Source organism: Triturus cristatus, chromosome 1_2 (assembly GCF_964204655.1).
Source record: "Triturus cristatus chromosome 1_2, aTriCri1.1, whole genome shotgun sequence".
NCBI lineage: Eukaryota > Metazoa > Chordata > Amphibia > Caudata > Salamandridae > Triturus > Triturus cristatus.
The window spans coordinates 935854344-935870292 of NC_140580.1; the positions used below are offsets into that span (position 1 = coordinate 935854344).

The window sequence follows — 15949 nt, forward strand, 5'->3', positions numbered from 1 at the left end:
ACAAGAGGAAATTATAAAACAAGCCGAGGCAAAAGACAAAGTAGTGCGGGTACCAAAATATATGGCTGTTTTGAAAGGATCCATGCAGCAGGGGAAAACGCCAGGGTCGAAACAAAACAGCCACAAGGCGGGACAAATGTTCTCTATCCATGAACCAAAACTATGCCATTTAGAAAGGCAGACTAAGTAACCAATCACAAGTGGTGGGTGTGTGGTGGGTGTCTTCTAACTTCCCAGAGACATTACAGGATGCCTCGCAGAGCAGCGCATATGCACTGCCTCTAGGCTCGACCTAAAAAGGGTTGGTCTGGCAGCCTCAAGAAGGCAGACAGGCCCGAAACATACCCTTTAAGAGTGCCAAGAGCAGAGTCCTGCTGGGCAAGGGTGAAAAGAAAGAGGATCAGTAGACCTTTCAGTACAATTCTTTTTTTTATTTTTTTATTTGCCACCGGCTGGCATACATGGTCTTGGTAGAGGGACATCTGGCAGCCAAAATAGCATCGCAGGCTTCGGGAGGAAGGTTGAATGCTATCAACTGCTGCTGCTCACTCTCCACGCAGGAAGGTGTAGAGTTAACTGGTTCGGGTGGAGGACTCTGCCATGATGCTGCGACAGAAGATCCTCACAAAGGGGCAGCCTAATCCGAGGATCTATGCTCAGTTGGAGAAGCTCGTGATACCAGACTCTCCTTGCCCAGGCCAGAGCCACAAGAATGACTTGGGCCTGGTCGCTCCTGATCTTCTTGAGCACTCTGGACAGGAGTGGTATTGGGGTTAGGGAGTACAGGAAACCTGAGCTACATTCGAGACGAAAAGTGTCGCAGAGCGAGTGCGACTTTGGAAACTCTTGCATGCAAAACTGCAGACATTGCGCGTTCTCGGCAGAGACGAACAGACCTATCCAAGGCTCTCCCCACTTCTGAAAAGACCTTGCGCCACCTCCAGATGGCGATGCCATTCGTGAACTGCTAGGAATCAACCGCTGAGTTCATGCGCCCTGGCGTTCAGGGAACCTGCCAAGTGCTGAAACACCGGGGGTATGCCCTGCTGATACAGCCATGTCCAGAGACAGACGGCCTCCTGACAAAGGGTCCACGACCCCACCTGCCCCATTTATTGCAGTACTACAAGGCGGCAGTGTTGTCTGTGAACACCTGGACTAGCTTCCCCTTGAAAAAGGAAGAAAAGCTTTCAACCCCAAGCGAATCGCTTGGAGCTCCAGAAAGTTGATGTGGAGTCACGATATCGACAAGAGTCCTCTGATCTCCACCTCTACCAAATGGCTGCCCCATCCCAAGAGTGACGCATATGCAATACTGTGTGATCTGGTTGGGGAAGGGAGAGGGGTCTGCCTCTGACCCAATCAGGGTTGGTCAGCCACCACTGTAGATGACGTGCAGTTCTCTCAGAGATCTGGACCATGTCTGAGAGATTCCCCTGATGCTGCACCCATTGGAATTTCAGGTCCCACTTCAGAGTCCGCAGAAGCCATCTGGCATGTGTCACTAGCAGGATGCAGGAGGCCATAAGGCCCAGCAGCCTCAAAGTCAGTCTCACAGAAATCCAGGATAGAGACTGAAACATCAGTATCATAGCCTGAATGTCCTGGACTCGCTGCTCAGGAGGATAGGCACGAATGCACCGTGTCCAGAACAGCTCAGATGAAAGGGAGCGTCTGAGAGGGAGCCTGGTGTGACTTTGGCACACTGATAGTGAACCCCAGGGAAAGCAGGCGGTTCACCGTAGTGTGGCGGTGGGAAATGACATACTGGGGTGAGCTCGCCTTCAACAGCCAGTCATCGAGACAGAGGAACACTGGCACCCCTGATATGCGAAGATGAGCTGCAACAACCGCCATCACCTTGGTGAACACTCGAGGGGTGCTGGAAAGGCCAAAGGGGAGCACCGTGAACTGAAAGTGCTTGTGGCCTACCGTGAACCGCAGTTAACGCCGATGAGCAGGCCGGACGGGAATGTGAAAATAGGCATCTTGCAAGTCCAACACTACAATCCAGTCTCTGGGGTCTAGTGCAGACAAGACCTGAGGCAGAGTGAGCATCTTGAACTTTTCCTTTTTGAGGAAGTCGTTTTGGGCTCATAGATCTAGGATAGGGCAAAGGCCCTTGTCCTTTTTCGGGACCAGAAGTGGCGGGAATAGCAACCACAGCCTATTTCTGGCATCAGAACCCTCGCCATGGCTCCCTTGGCCAAGTGAGCCCTGACTTCATCCTGAAGCAAGGTCAGGTGGTCCTTCGTCAGCCAGTCGCAAGTCGGACGCATGGAGGGAGGGGTAGTCTCGAAAGGTAAGGAGTAGCCCTTCCAGACCATCTGAAGAACCCACTTGTCCTATATGAGGGTATGCCAGTTGTGGAGGTGATGGCTGATCCTGCCACAAACCGGCCGCTCATGATCCTGAAGGGCCAGACTAGGAAGCTTTACAGACTGCAGGGGGGGGGGGAAGTGGACTGATTGGAACTCGGGGCGCCGGATTCACGGGGACGAAATGAGCCGGGCCCACAGACGCACAGAAGTTATCGAACTTGTGCAATCTTGTGGCTGGGATATGGCAGGAGTGGCTGAAAGCCTCTTCTGCGGCCATGAAAGGGCCGAAAAGCAAACAGCGGATGGGTGGTCACCGAGAGGCCCAAGGACTTGGCCGTAGCCCACAAGTCCTTAAAGAGTTCCGGGGTCATGTCTACCTAGTCTACGAAGAGACGGGTGCCATCAAAGGGCATGTCCATAAGGGAAGCTTGGACATCCCCAGAAAAGCCATAAGTCCTGAGCCAGCCGTGGCAATGATTAGCCACCATTGACGACACTGCTCTGCCCAGCAAGTCAGTGCTGTCATACCCATAATAAATAGTGAACTTGGCTGCATTTCGCCCATCCAATACCTCTTGGGAGAAAAAGGCCTGGGTCTCCTCCGGAACCAGTGGCAGCATCTGCTCAACCATTTCCCACAGCGAGTGGGCGCAACAGCCCAATACGCATACAGTGTGCCCTTACCGCAATGCAAGGCTGGTGGAAGGAAAAATCTTTTTGTCCCAACTATCCAGCATCTTATATTCCCTGTCCAGGGGTGCAGAAGGGAACGCGCCTTGTGAGGTAGAGGCTTGGACCACCAAGGTCTCGGGTGAGGTGAGGAATATCGGGTCGCCCAGTGCAGGGCGATAGCAGCGGGCAATGATCATATTCACAGGAGCCCCTGTGTGGGACTTGGACCAAGTGCCCAGATGAACACCAGTTAAGGCCTTGTTGAAAGGGAGGAGGAGTTCCTAGGAGGAGAAACCCAGCTGCAGTACCTCCGTCAAGATGTTCGTCTTGATGTCCACCAAAGGGGGCTGAAGTTCCAGGACCTCCGCTGCCCTTTCCACCACCATAGCGTATGAAGCTCCTTCCTCCGTAGCCACGGTAGGGGGGAGAAAGCAGGCCAGAATCGGGGGAGGTATCCAGTCCACTGGCCTCACCCAGTTTCTCATACCAGTCAACGTTGTGCTCAGGCTGGTCTTGTAACGGGTCCAGCGACCTGTCCTTATCCTCCTACATTCCTAGCCCCTCAAAATAAGGCTGAGGAACTGACTCAGGACCCGAGAATGCCATCAGCGCCAAAATTGCTGTCAAACGGCACGGATCCGGGTTGTCTGGCATAAGGACGGGATTGGTACCGCCAGTGGACGCCGGCAGTGTCGGGAGTCTAGGTGCGGAAGTTCGCAGGTGTATGACCAGCACTGGTCTGGATCTACCACTGAATCCATTGAGGTCCATCGGGGCGCACTTGGATCCCGATGGAGTCCCTCCCTGAGCCTCTTGGGCACGAAGGTGTGCCACAACAGTCAGGTCCTCCAAATATAAGGCACATTGCATCACAGAAATCTTTAAGTTGGGCAGGAGTCACTTCGGCTTCTGGAAATGCAGGAAGTGCGGAGCCGACCCATACTCAGGTTCCTCAGAACGAAGTCTAGAGCGTTAAAGCTCTTCCATCGATAGGAAGAATAGAACGCGTGCTTTGACTCGTGTTGTCTGAATGACTTGCTGACTTCAAGCGGGGGGACGAGGCCTCAGGACGCCTGGAGAGGCGCCCGGACCTTTCTCTCGACTGGGAACGTGACCTCCGGGGCGATTAACGTGGAGTTGAATGCCCGGACCGCAAGCAGCTTCAGGGACCGCTCCCTCAAACCTTCAGATCCAATGCCCAGCACTGAAGCACGACATCCAAGTTGTGGTCATGCTCCAGGCACCAGAGATTGTGTGGATCTGTCACCAACATGGCGCAGCGGCAGGCGCCGCATGGTTTGAATCCAGAAGTCTTCTTTGACATCGAGGTAAAACGTACACATCGAGGTAAAACATACACACCAAAAATTGACAAAACTTCGAATAAAGCCTGTCAAAGAGTGAAAGAGGGTAGCTCTCTTCACGGATCTGCACGAGCTGACAAGAAAAGAAAAGAACTGACGTCAGCGCGCCAAGGTGGAGGCTATATAGGTGACGTGGATGTCACTTTCGGCACAGAAGTCATGCAGAGCCGGATGACGCCACCTACCAACGCGCAAGGGTATTGCTTGAGAAAAAGTTTCCAGCCTGACTAGGGAATCTGCAGCTAGGTATCTATCAGATCTGTGAATTGCCTTACTGACAACAATACGTATATTCAAACGCCCAAATTACAATAAAGATGTTAAGCAAAAAAAATACTAAATCACTGAATATTGATCCCGCCCCAATTTTTGGGCAGACAGTCAACTGAGGACCAAAGTCATACTTTAAGAATGCGCAGTTAAATATGTGGGGAAAAAAACAACTTTCAATCAATGTCATCCATAGTTAATCATCAAGGATTGTCCACGCATATAAACAATGAAAGAACACCTTTACAAAATCCATTACTGTGTGGCAAAGGTCCCCTTTTGGGCAGGAGATCGAGAGGATTTTAAAATGCTTTTATTTAATTTTGCCTGAAATGTATAAGCTGCTGACATTTATTTTCTGCCTTTCTCACACAAGAAAATTCCAGTAGGGAAAGTGCATACACCGTCTAGTTTACCAGATTTTAACTACTTGTCCGTTGGGTGGGATTTCCAAGGATAAATCAGTAGCCCAATATACCATCTTATTTGGCAGAGGGAGAAATATACTGCAACATAATTTTTTATAAACAAAAATGTGCAAGATCAGCAGAAGAGAAAGAAAAACAGAGAGGGAGAAAAAAAGGGGGACAGTGAGTGTGTGTGGGTGAGTGAGTGAGTGCGCGTACATGTGCGGCTACACTTCTCCCTAAGCATGACAATGGGTAGGTGCTCAACAATATGTATTTAGGTATGTGAATTTCTGTCTAAGGATTCTCTAATATAGGTGGTATGCGAGAGAAAGCATTTATTAGTATTTTCTTCAAAGGCAATGAAAATGCTCCAATTACTGGAAAAAGATCTCAACTTGGATGACGATCCAGGTATGATAGAAGAAACTCCACTAGTGGCTGGTCTACTCAGTTTAGCACTTCCTTCGCTAATAAACGGTTTCGCATTACTACCCAGCTCTAGATAATCCCCAAAGTCTTTTATTTTTTGGAGTGGGTGCAGCTCGGAGCGATGGTGTATGTAACAATTTATGGATTGATTGTCCCATCCCAATATGGGCGCATACACACACCAAGACAGCTAGGTAGTAAGGCCACTCAAAGTGTGAAGGAGGAGGCAATTGATAACATGTGGTGAGGCTCATTCTTAAAGGATTCTTCAACTATTGGAACAGCCTGATGCATCCTTTCAAAAACAAGAATTAATCAATGAATGGCAATGGTCAAGTGCACACCTTTAAATTATGCTTCTCTTTCCTTAGTCTAGATTGTGAAGGAGTACTGCGAGGTCCTGGGAGAGCAATTGTAGCGTAGGGAAGAGCCTGGTGTCCAACATGGAGCATCTTACCTCTCCTTCCATGCTGCTGATCCTCACAAGTTCATTAATGATTAATAAGGCCCCATGGATACGATCATCGCGACTCACACCCTTCTCTTTGGAAAAAGATTCATCGAAGCCCCTCTCAGCCTCTTCAAATGTTTGCTGTGGAAAAAGCAGAAATTTACATGAAACAGTTCAAATGCTCAAGAGATATTAATGCATTTGTTAAATTGTCTTAGATATTTCTAACCTGGCAAACTACAGCCTCCTCACAGAGCTCTGAGACATTATCAGAACTCAGATGTTTGCTGATCGCTCGACAAATGATCTAAACTTTATTTTTCTTTCACTTTTTCTAAGCGGATACTGCAGCGTTAGGATCTACTAATAGAGTTCTCCGCACTCCAGAACCTAAGAGCAAAAGCTCAGCTCCAGAAGTGTTTTGAGCATAGGACAAACCTCTCCCTGAGTCAGAATACTATTCCCATGGAGAGGTAGGGTGGTATTTTTATTTAAAAAAATAACATGGGGGGGGAGGGGCTTCGGGGATGGGTTTCTGCACTTCCTGCAATGTTCCTGAAACAATTGCAGAACCACTGTTGGGGCCCCCGCCCTTCCTTGGGGCACCAAGAGGAAAATAGGACAATTTTTGTAGGCCATCACTAGGGCTTATAGGGCGTCCCACGGCCCCAGGCACGTATATTTGATGACTGGATTTCTCCACTCTGTTTTAAAACAGCTGCTTTGTGCCGGACTTCCTTTTGTACTGCCTTCTCCCAGGTTTCCTTTTTAGGTCTCGGCAGGCGAAAGCAGCGCGCATGCGCTGCTCTCGTCATACGAGAGCTTCTTGGAATCAATACAGATTCCAGAGCTCTCTGAGGTGGCGTTGAAGCCCCGCCTATCTTCTTCATTGGCTGGTGTCATCCTGCATGCAAAACGCAGGCTCACGATTGAAAAGGAGGCTTCTTAGTCCCTCCTTGTTGCCGCCTTGTCTCCTTTTAGCCCCGCCCACCGGGATTGGATCTCTCACTTGCGGCGTTACACACTCATCTGCTATGCACTATATTTTTCCCAACGCCGACAGCTTTTTTATAGAGCTTCTTCAAATATGCTCCATCTTCGCTTCACGGAAGCACGGCTGGCCGTAGCACTTTTATTGCAGTGGATCAGGATCCATCCACTTGAGCGCTTGACTTTGTGCTTAGTTTTTGTAACTTATAACCTATACTCCCATGGAGTATGCCGCGGGAGCGAGCAAGCAGTTAAATTTTATTATGCTGGTCTCTCTGTGCCACTCAGAGATCGCTGTTTTTTTGTCTTATTTAGATTAGTTGAATCTATACCTTAGAATGAGTGAGGTTGGAGTCTCGATCTCGAACACCCCGCAAGGGGAGTCAGAAACACTTGAACTGGATTCTCTGCAAGGAGGATGACAGCGTCTGGTCAGTGCGTCAGGCGGGGACTTGACTTCCTTCCGAACTTGCCGTGGCAACCAACTTCGTGCAAGTAGGCAGCCGAACCATGGTTTGCCATGGTAAGTGAAGGCATATTTATACCTTGAAGGTGTTTAGCAATGCCAGTATTGACGTAAATGTCGGGCAGAAGAACGTCATGAATGAACCCCTAAGGAATAGATGTTCAGGCATAATAAATGAGTTCTTGGAGAAATCAAAATCCAAGCAAGGGAAGTCCTAAAGGCTTAAGAGTCTGGTTTTCCAAGAACTCATTGTGACATCGATGAATGGATTTAGGTGGCCATGCCTTATTTGGTTAGCATGGATAATGCCTAAATAAGGGTAGGATTCTTATGCCTAAATATGGGCAATGCAAATTGTGATAATATACAAGGACATAAATCGGGAAACATATATACGGTTTCTAAATCGACACACAACAGTGGGTGCTGTAAATAAATTGGCGCTCATTACATCAACTTTTGTTTCCCCACCCCCATGCAGACAAAATAAAGCCCCCCAGATTTACAGCCCGCCCCCCCCCGGCTGCCCCCACCTGCCTTCAAGGGTTGCTACTTGTATTCACCAGATAACAAAAGCAGTGGGGTGCTGCTGCAAACACAATGCGGGCGCGCGCACGGACAAACAAACTGGCACGCAAAGAAACCGGCGGACTGCACAAATACACATTCACACAAACAAAGACAGAGACCTTTAGACGTACACAAGCCAAATACACTTATAGACGCGAGAAGGAGATTTAGAAATATCTACTGCCCAAGGAAGACAACGCTCTAAGAAGCGCAGGTATTAACACAAATATATATATATTTGGACTTAAATATACAGATGCGCAAGTATAAAAAAGACTCCCACACTTGTACACAAACATTAACAAGCACACAGAAGCTCAACTAACAAGCATTGAAAATGCAATAAGTCTCGCCTTTGAATAAGTTAAAGCTACTTGCTTTGCTATTGGGATTGTATAGCAAAGCAAATGGCTTTAATTTAATAAAAGGCGAGGCCTATTGCATTTTCAATGCTTGTTCTTTCTTTGGTTCTGGGTGTCCCTGTTCCATCAGTGGCACCCAAGGGCATATTGTCTAGTTGAAAGTCACAAGGAGAAGGAGTGGTGGGTGGGAAAATGCCTCGAATTTGAGCCGGAACGGCCCTTTTCAGCTGCCACCTGCAGGGAGAAGCAATTTGTCTCTTTCCTGTCTGTGCTAACACAAACAGCAGATAGAGTGCCGGGGGCCTTTCCCCCGTCCGGCATGGGTATTGGGGGCAGGCAATACGACTGAGTGATGGCGCCCCATTCTCTTCTTAGTCCCAGGGAAGGGTGTCCCCGGGACATCCAGAATTGCAATAGGCCCTGGGAAATGGGGTCCCTGAGATCAAAAGCTGACTCAGGGAGGGGACCACATATACACCCACTCGCACAACATTTGTTATTACATATATGCCTATCCCCGGAGGAATTTAGAAATAGTGGACAAAGCACGACAAACTTTTCTCCCTGCAGGGGGTCCGAACTTTGCAGGGTATTTTCTCCAGCCCTGTAGGGTAATTGCAAAGTTCTTCCTCTCGTTTTGCTCCTTGTGGCTAGCCCTAGCCACCAGGAGCATTTTCTCCAGGGCTTCTGGCTTCCAAAGGTGGGCTTTTTGTGCAAGCTTGGTTTCCTGGCTGCCTGCGCCAGACCTGTTCTTTGCTTGGAAGCTTGGTGCACTCTCCAGCTTCAGGGGCATCTTGCGCTGCCTGCCCCACAGCCAACAAGTAGAATAGCCTCCCTGCTGCAATCCCAAAGCCCCATGGCTTTTGCCATCCTGCATGACACCTGTGTCAGCAAAGTCCATGGTAACCTTCCTTATGGAGGGGGGGGCGGTGTCACTCAGCTGCAGGAGCAGGACCAATTTACACATGGTCCATCAACAGGGCCACTGCCTCAACTATTCCTCTGGGGAATAAAGGGGCCAGCGCAACTCGCCCTCGAGAGACCCATCTTAGATCCAGGGGCATCTGGTGTTAAAGTCCTGTGTCCATACTTTCAGTTGCATCCGGGGACTTCTCCTTCCAGCTACAACAATAATAAGGTGATAGAAGGAATGACTGAATTAATCTCAGTCTGGGCAACATCCCAGTCCATACTCCTCATCAGACAGGGGCTTTGCTTATAGACAAATTTCCAACCACTCCTGATATCAAATACCTATTAAAATGAACCACAACATACTGAAGTGACTGCAAGACAATATGCAGTATTCTATAAAACTACCAAATGAATGAATGAAACAGCATTTGTAGTGTGCACGGCCACTCAGAGGTCCCGGTGCAAATAATGAGGGCCTGTGCTCATCTAAAACAAGTTTGCTCACATATCATAACTTCATACGCAGAACAGTCAGTGAAAAGAGGGGGAAAAATATTGCTTAGAGTACCCAACGGAAAGGAAAGATTTGCACGATTCAGTCCTCCATTCTACCAAGCTTGATCTACAATTATTTCTTGGAAATGATTGGTAAAGGAGGTTGTCACCAATGATGCATTATATTAATTGAATAATTTGTAGGCAGGTTAAATACCCGATGCTACGAAAGGGTTTATAATATAAGTTCAGTGCAAATTTCATTGAGCCGGAACTAAACCCTGTTTAACTGTCCTTTACAGAACTATCACACCTATAGGTAGTACATAAAGAACCGCCAGCTATGTATGACACCACCATTCTGTCACATATGGCGTTAAAGAACTGCCAAGTGTATCTGACAAAAACGCCAAATAAGTGAGGGACCAGAACAACCACTACAGTTAATGCCTGGTGACCTACAGAATCATCAATCTGCCCTGGTCTAAAGGAATCAAAAAAGGAAAGTGTTCTTACCCTGTACCATGGTAGTCTCTGCATTTCTTTTGGCTCTCGCTGTGTGGTGAGGATCAGACATGCTCTCAAAGCAGCCACCGCACCTTCACGAACTGCCTGCTTCGAATCCCATACAGCAAAGAAAATATTATCGAAGAAGGGCTGTATCTGCTGAAAGAAGAATGTGGGGGCACTGACAGCCAACTCCTTCAGTACCAGCACCTGAAAGAAGAAAAGGTAATGAAAATGTCACCATGTTTGACCAAATACTGCCACCATCTTGAAGGTTCAAGCTGTCAACCAATTGCTCACGATCGACACAAATAACACAGGCTCAAAATGTTAAAAAGTGGAATCACTACTTGGGGCATACACAGATCTCTTCCAACTAACAGGCTCTGACACTATTACCTCACATGTTTGGGAATTTGCTCTAAAATCCCCCGTATCTATGATGTATTTTAACTATGAAACATCTCTTGCTGACTGCTAGATGCTTTTTCAGTCTATTCTTAGATTTTTCTTCAATGCTCTGAATCTTAGCGCCTGGCCGGTGCCATGTAAAGCTATAAAAATAAAGTACAAGTATATATTTCTTTTTGATTAACAGTCACTTAACTCTTATGTGCCCCCTACTATTAAAACTGTGCTTCACGGATTTTGGATTAAGCCAGTGGAAAGAACCAACAAAATGGTAATCATTCAGCAAAATCAAAACAATACCAGGAGACAGAAATTAGTCCTTCTATAATCACTTTATCTAAGTGACAAATTAATAAGGAAACAAAAAGTCAATACTGGCAGCTTTCCTTGAATCAAAGAAAACCAACATTCATGGCAGACTTGGTAGGATGACTCGAAGGGCCAGAGAAGTATGCACAGCAGAAAGAATTTAACAAGATGTACTATTTGTTCAGAGAGGGCGAAGAAGAGACAAAAAGACGGGGGGGGGTGAGGGGTGACATCGAGATTGTCCAGGCTCCCTGTTTCACTGTCTTTCAGAGAGACACAAGTCAAAGGGATAGAGAGTAAACCATGCTCGCATCGGACAAAAATACAGGACCAAGGCATACTAGGAACTAAGCCCCAGGCAAACAAGCATTTGCAATACAATAGGTCTCGCATTTGCGAGAGTATAAGCTATTGGCATTGTAACTGACAATGGTCCAGATGTACGACCCTTACATTTTGCGACTCGCAAATCACATCGCTTTGCGACTTGCAAAATGCAATGTACAACAGTGTCACAGACACTGTTAGCGATTCCCAATGGGGTCGCAAACTGCATGCCTCATCAATATTCATGAGGCAAGCGCAATTTGCAACCCCATTGGGAATGGCTAGCACTCCCAGGAATGGTGACCTGCTGGGGTCAGCAGACCACCATGTCTGGGACTGTTTTTTAAATAAAGGAAAATGGGATGCATTTAAAAAAGAAAAAAATGAAACTGAAAAGTTTCATTTAAGGGCAGGCAGTGGTCCATGGCACCACTGCCTGCTTTAAAAAAATATTTTCTCACACACTCACAAAGAGGAAGGCATCCCCTGGGGAACCCTTCCCATTTGCGAGTGGTTTACCACCTACTAGAAGTAGGTGGTAAACTGCGATTGTTTTGCAGCTGCAAATGCCGTCGCAAAACAATAGTACATGGCAGTGATTCTCGCTATTAGGAAGGGACGCCCCTTCCTAATAGCGAGAGTTGCAAATGCTATTTTGCGAGTCAGTGACACGCAAAATAGCGTTTTTACATGCCATTACCCTTTTTAGGTCTCGCTGAGCCAGCGCATGCGCTGCTCTGCGAGACATTTAGTCTGTGGGTTTTCGAAGTGCTGCTACAGGCTTTTGGTGGCCTAAAGCTTGCGTGCACGTGAGCATGAACGTGCGCAGCCGCCATCTGTCTTTCCTCCGCCGCTCGCCGCGCTTGATCGCGATCACTTTCGCGGGCTGAGCGGCCGTGTCAGTTTCACGGCCGCGCGGCCAATGCTTGTTTAGGGAGCGACTCCTATTTTAGAGCCAAGCCGGACACCAGGCTCGTCTCACTCCATGAACAGTCCGGCTTGACAGCTTCTAAGGCACGCTGGCTGGCAGTGATTGATCAGCGGTATAACAGATCTGAAATACTAGCGTACACCTGTCTGCAGCATCCCCTTCAGGATTCCATATGTCATCTTCCCTGCCCCGGTGAAGCCAACAGTCAGTGCATCGCCTCCGTCCTCCATCTCTGCTCCTGCCCTTCACTCACCGATTGCTCCTTTCACTGATCTGGGATGCCGCACCTCGCATAGCTGCTTTTCTTTTGTGTCTTTATATCAGTCTCTTTCCTTCTAGTGTTTTTTATCTCTGTCTACTTGTGTCGTCAGCAGTTCCTACGAGACTTTACTTTCGTTTCTCATGCCTGTTTTTTTGTTGCTGTTTTATATAGCGCGAACTGGATCCAAAGGTATTGAGTGCTTTGTGTGAGAAAGTGGGTTTCTGTTGCAGTGACCCCCCCCCCCTTTTTTTTTTGCCTAATAGCCCGATGCACTTTTCCTTGTTGTGCCCTGGGCTCCTGCCAATCAGGTGCCCAGGGCCTATGTTCCTCCCTTAAAACACACAAACTCCCAATTGGCAAACCCTGGCCACATGTCAGCCCCTGGTAAATGGTACCCTAGGTACCCAGGGCCTTGTGACCAGGGAAGGCCTCTAAGGGCTGCAGCACTCATTGTGCCACCCTTAGAGGCCCTGTACCCTTACACACACACTGCCTTTGCAGGCTGAGTGTCTGGGTGCAGGAGAAAACAAAGAGTCGACATGGCACACATCTCTGTGTGCCATGCCCATCACCTACACTGCCAAGGCATATGCCAGCCACCCCTCTGGCTGGGTGCCTTATGCCTATGGTGTGGGCACAGGAGCAGGAGCCCTGTGCCCCTACAGTACCCAGGTCCATTCCTGGGCACTGTAAGTACAGTGCTGCCTCTTACAAGTACATGGTGCTGAGAGCTCGTCAAACACGAGCTCCACAGCACCATAATGGCAACACTGAAGACTGGGAAGTTTGGTATCAAACTTCTCAGCACATTAAACCCACACTGATGCCAGTGTGGGATTTAATGTACTAAGCACCCCAGAGGGCATCTTAGAGATGCCCCCTTACAGCTAACCTACAATCCACGTCTGCTCTGAGGCTGCCCAGGCTGCCACACAGCAGACACGTTGCTGGACCCCTGGGTGGGAGAGCCCCTGCTCTCCCGGGCCTGCAACAATGCACATCCTGGGTGAGGTGAGAAATCTCCTCCCCCAGGATGAGCAAAGGGAAGCTTCAAAGGCATGCCGCCAGTTGGAGTTTCCCCAGGCCACTGCAACCCCCCACTCTGGCAGGAAGCTTGGCCGGAAACCCCATACAAGGACAGGGGATGTGCCAGCCTGCCCACCCCACCCCTCAGGTGGGGGAGGCGAGGTGAAGCACATCTCCGGGCTCTCGCCATCTTGAAGATGGGAGGCCCTACCCTATCAGGATTAGGCTACTGCCCCCCTCCCACAGGAGAGAGGCAGGATAGGGGGTGTACCCACCCCAGGACAAGGACCCATTGGTCCCTGGCCTTCACCTACCTGTAACGCCCCTAAATCTAGTATTTAGGGGCCCCCTGAACCTTCCTTCCGCAGATCCCAGATTCGAAACTACAAGAAGAGCAAGAAGAACAAAGACCTGCCCTGCAGCTGCTAAAAAGAGGAAGACACCAACTGCTTTGGCCCCAGCCCTACCGGCCTGTCGACCCTCGAACCTGCTCCTGCTCCAGCGCGGCATCTCTTGTGGCCAGCAACCTCAAATACCCCGGAGGACCTGGCTACCTTTGAACTCTAAAGCCCCTGGGACTCCCATGAGTAGAGGCTCTACTCGGAAACCTATATCTAACCCCTGGCAGCAGCCCGGAACCGCGAACCCAGCACACTCTGCACCAGCCAAGCCTGGCCAGTGCCGGAGTGAACAAAGACCCTGAGGACGACCCCACGGCGACTGTGACCCCGAGTCCGGCACCCAAGGACCCCCCTCGACATTCCGGAAGAAGTCTGCAGCCTCAGAACAGAGTGCCACCCCAACCGCGATCAACAAGAGGGTAAGATTCCCGACCTCAAAAGGCACCCCTGCACCCGGCGCCCTGCGGCCCCCTGTGCCCAATCCCGGGGTACCCACCTAACCTACAACTACCCAACTTACCTCTCGAAGTGGTGGTGGCATCTGAAGCATCCTCGTCCCCGAGCTTGCAGCCTTTTTCCAAACCGGAACATTCCCATTGACTTCCATTGAGCGCCCGAAGGCTCAAAAGCACCCTGCACCCAGCCGCCCGAGTGGCCCTGGCAGTGCACTCTCTACACTAACCTACGTCCCCACTTGCCCTGAGTAATTGACCAGGAGCCCAGCTCCCACAGCCGCGTGGCTTGCCAGACAGCAGCCACCAACCAAGGCCCCCCCTATCCCTCATAGGATAACATTGGGCCTAACTCTCTCTGCACCCGGCCGTCCTGAAACCGCTGAGGGTGAACCAACTGTACCTACCTGACACTGGGGGACCCCTGAGTCTATGCCCGGAATTTCAACTCTGCCAGTCGGGTACTTACCCTTAAACCGCTAACTTCATTTTCCTCATAGGGTAACATTGACTGGCTTTTTCTTGAAAAATCTTCTAAGTGTGAACTTTTCAAAACTGCAAATATTCACTAAAAATCAGCCAAGTGACAAAAACGAATTTACTCACCTGCTCTTAGGTGAGCTCCCAGTGCTGGATCTTGGTGCCCAGCCCTGACTCTGAAAAGTGTCCACAACTGTACTTACCTCTAACTCATTTTTCTTCCATAGGAAACCATTGTCTGCTTTTCTGTGAAATTTCTTCTAAGTGTCTATTTTTGCAAAATTGAAATATTCTTTTAAAATCGTACCATTTCTGCAAACGAAATTACTTACCTGTTTCTGATAAGGACCCCAGTCCTGGGTCTAGGTACCCAGTCCTGGATTACTAAAGTAACGATAAAGTACTCTACCTGCAATTTGAATTTCTTGCCATAGAGATCCATTGAATGTTTTCTTTGAAATATTTTCTAAGTGCTAACTTTTGAAATAGCTAAATATTATTTAAAAATCATTACAGTTATTAAGTCGACTTTCATCACTTGATTCTGAGTACTGACCCAGAGCTGGATCTAGGAGCCAGACCTGGAATTTCAAAAGTAATCTGAAAAATAATTTATTACAAGATAACCTGAACTTACCATTGAGCTCAATGCATTGTTATGTTTAGGAAATAGGATTGTTTATTGCAACCAACTGTGACTGTTTACAAAAATCCATTGCTTATTGCAAAAGTATTTATATTCAATCTCTCATTCTGAGAAAAGTATATTTTTATTCCCTTTGTGGTTCTAAAAATAAAACAAGCATATATTTTATATATATAAACCATTGGCCTAGAGTTCAGTTATTGAGTGTGTGAAACCATTTGCTGACTGAGTGTGTACAATAAATGCTTTACACTGTCCTCAGGTACTGCCTTACTGCTCGACCAAGCTACCACTTTTGAGAGTAAGGTCATACCTAACTTTGACCTCTATCAGCCTCTGGGGGACTGTGGACTCTGTACACCCTGTACCCATTAGGGAACAGTATATACAGAGCCACTTTCTCACACTTTACACAAGGACACATTCATTATTTGGTAGGCACGGGGATATTAATTGGTTTGCCGAGGCTCGAACCGGGTCAA

The 15949-nt window shown here is 48.4% G+C and overlaps 1 protein-coding gene across 2 annotated transcripts in view; it reads right to left on the bottom strand.

Annotated features, from left to right (window-relative positions):
• Positions 1 to 15949, bottom strand: part of MTOR (mechanistic target of rapamycin kinase) — a 1008697-nt gene that overhangs the window by 919393 nt on the left and 73355 nt on the right. For both annotated transcript variants that reach the window (XM_085609875.1, XM_085609873.1), the window contains exons 5-6: positions 10232 to 10432; positions 5924 to 6058 (exon numbers count right to left, since the gene is read on the bottom strand). In XM_085609875.1, the coding sequence (XP_085466001.1) occupies positions 5924 to 6058; positions 10232 to 10432 (336 nt within the window). The remainder of the gene's footprint in view (positions 1 to 5923; positions 6059 to 10231; positions 10433 to 15949) is intronic.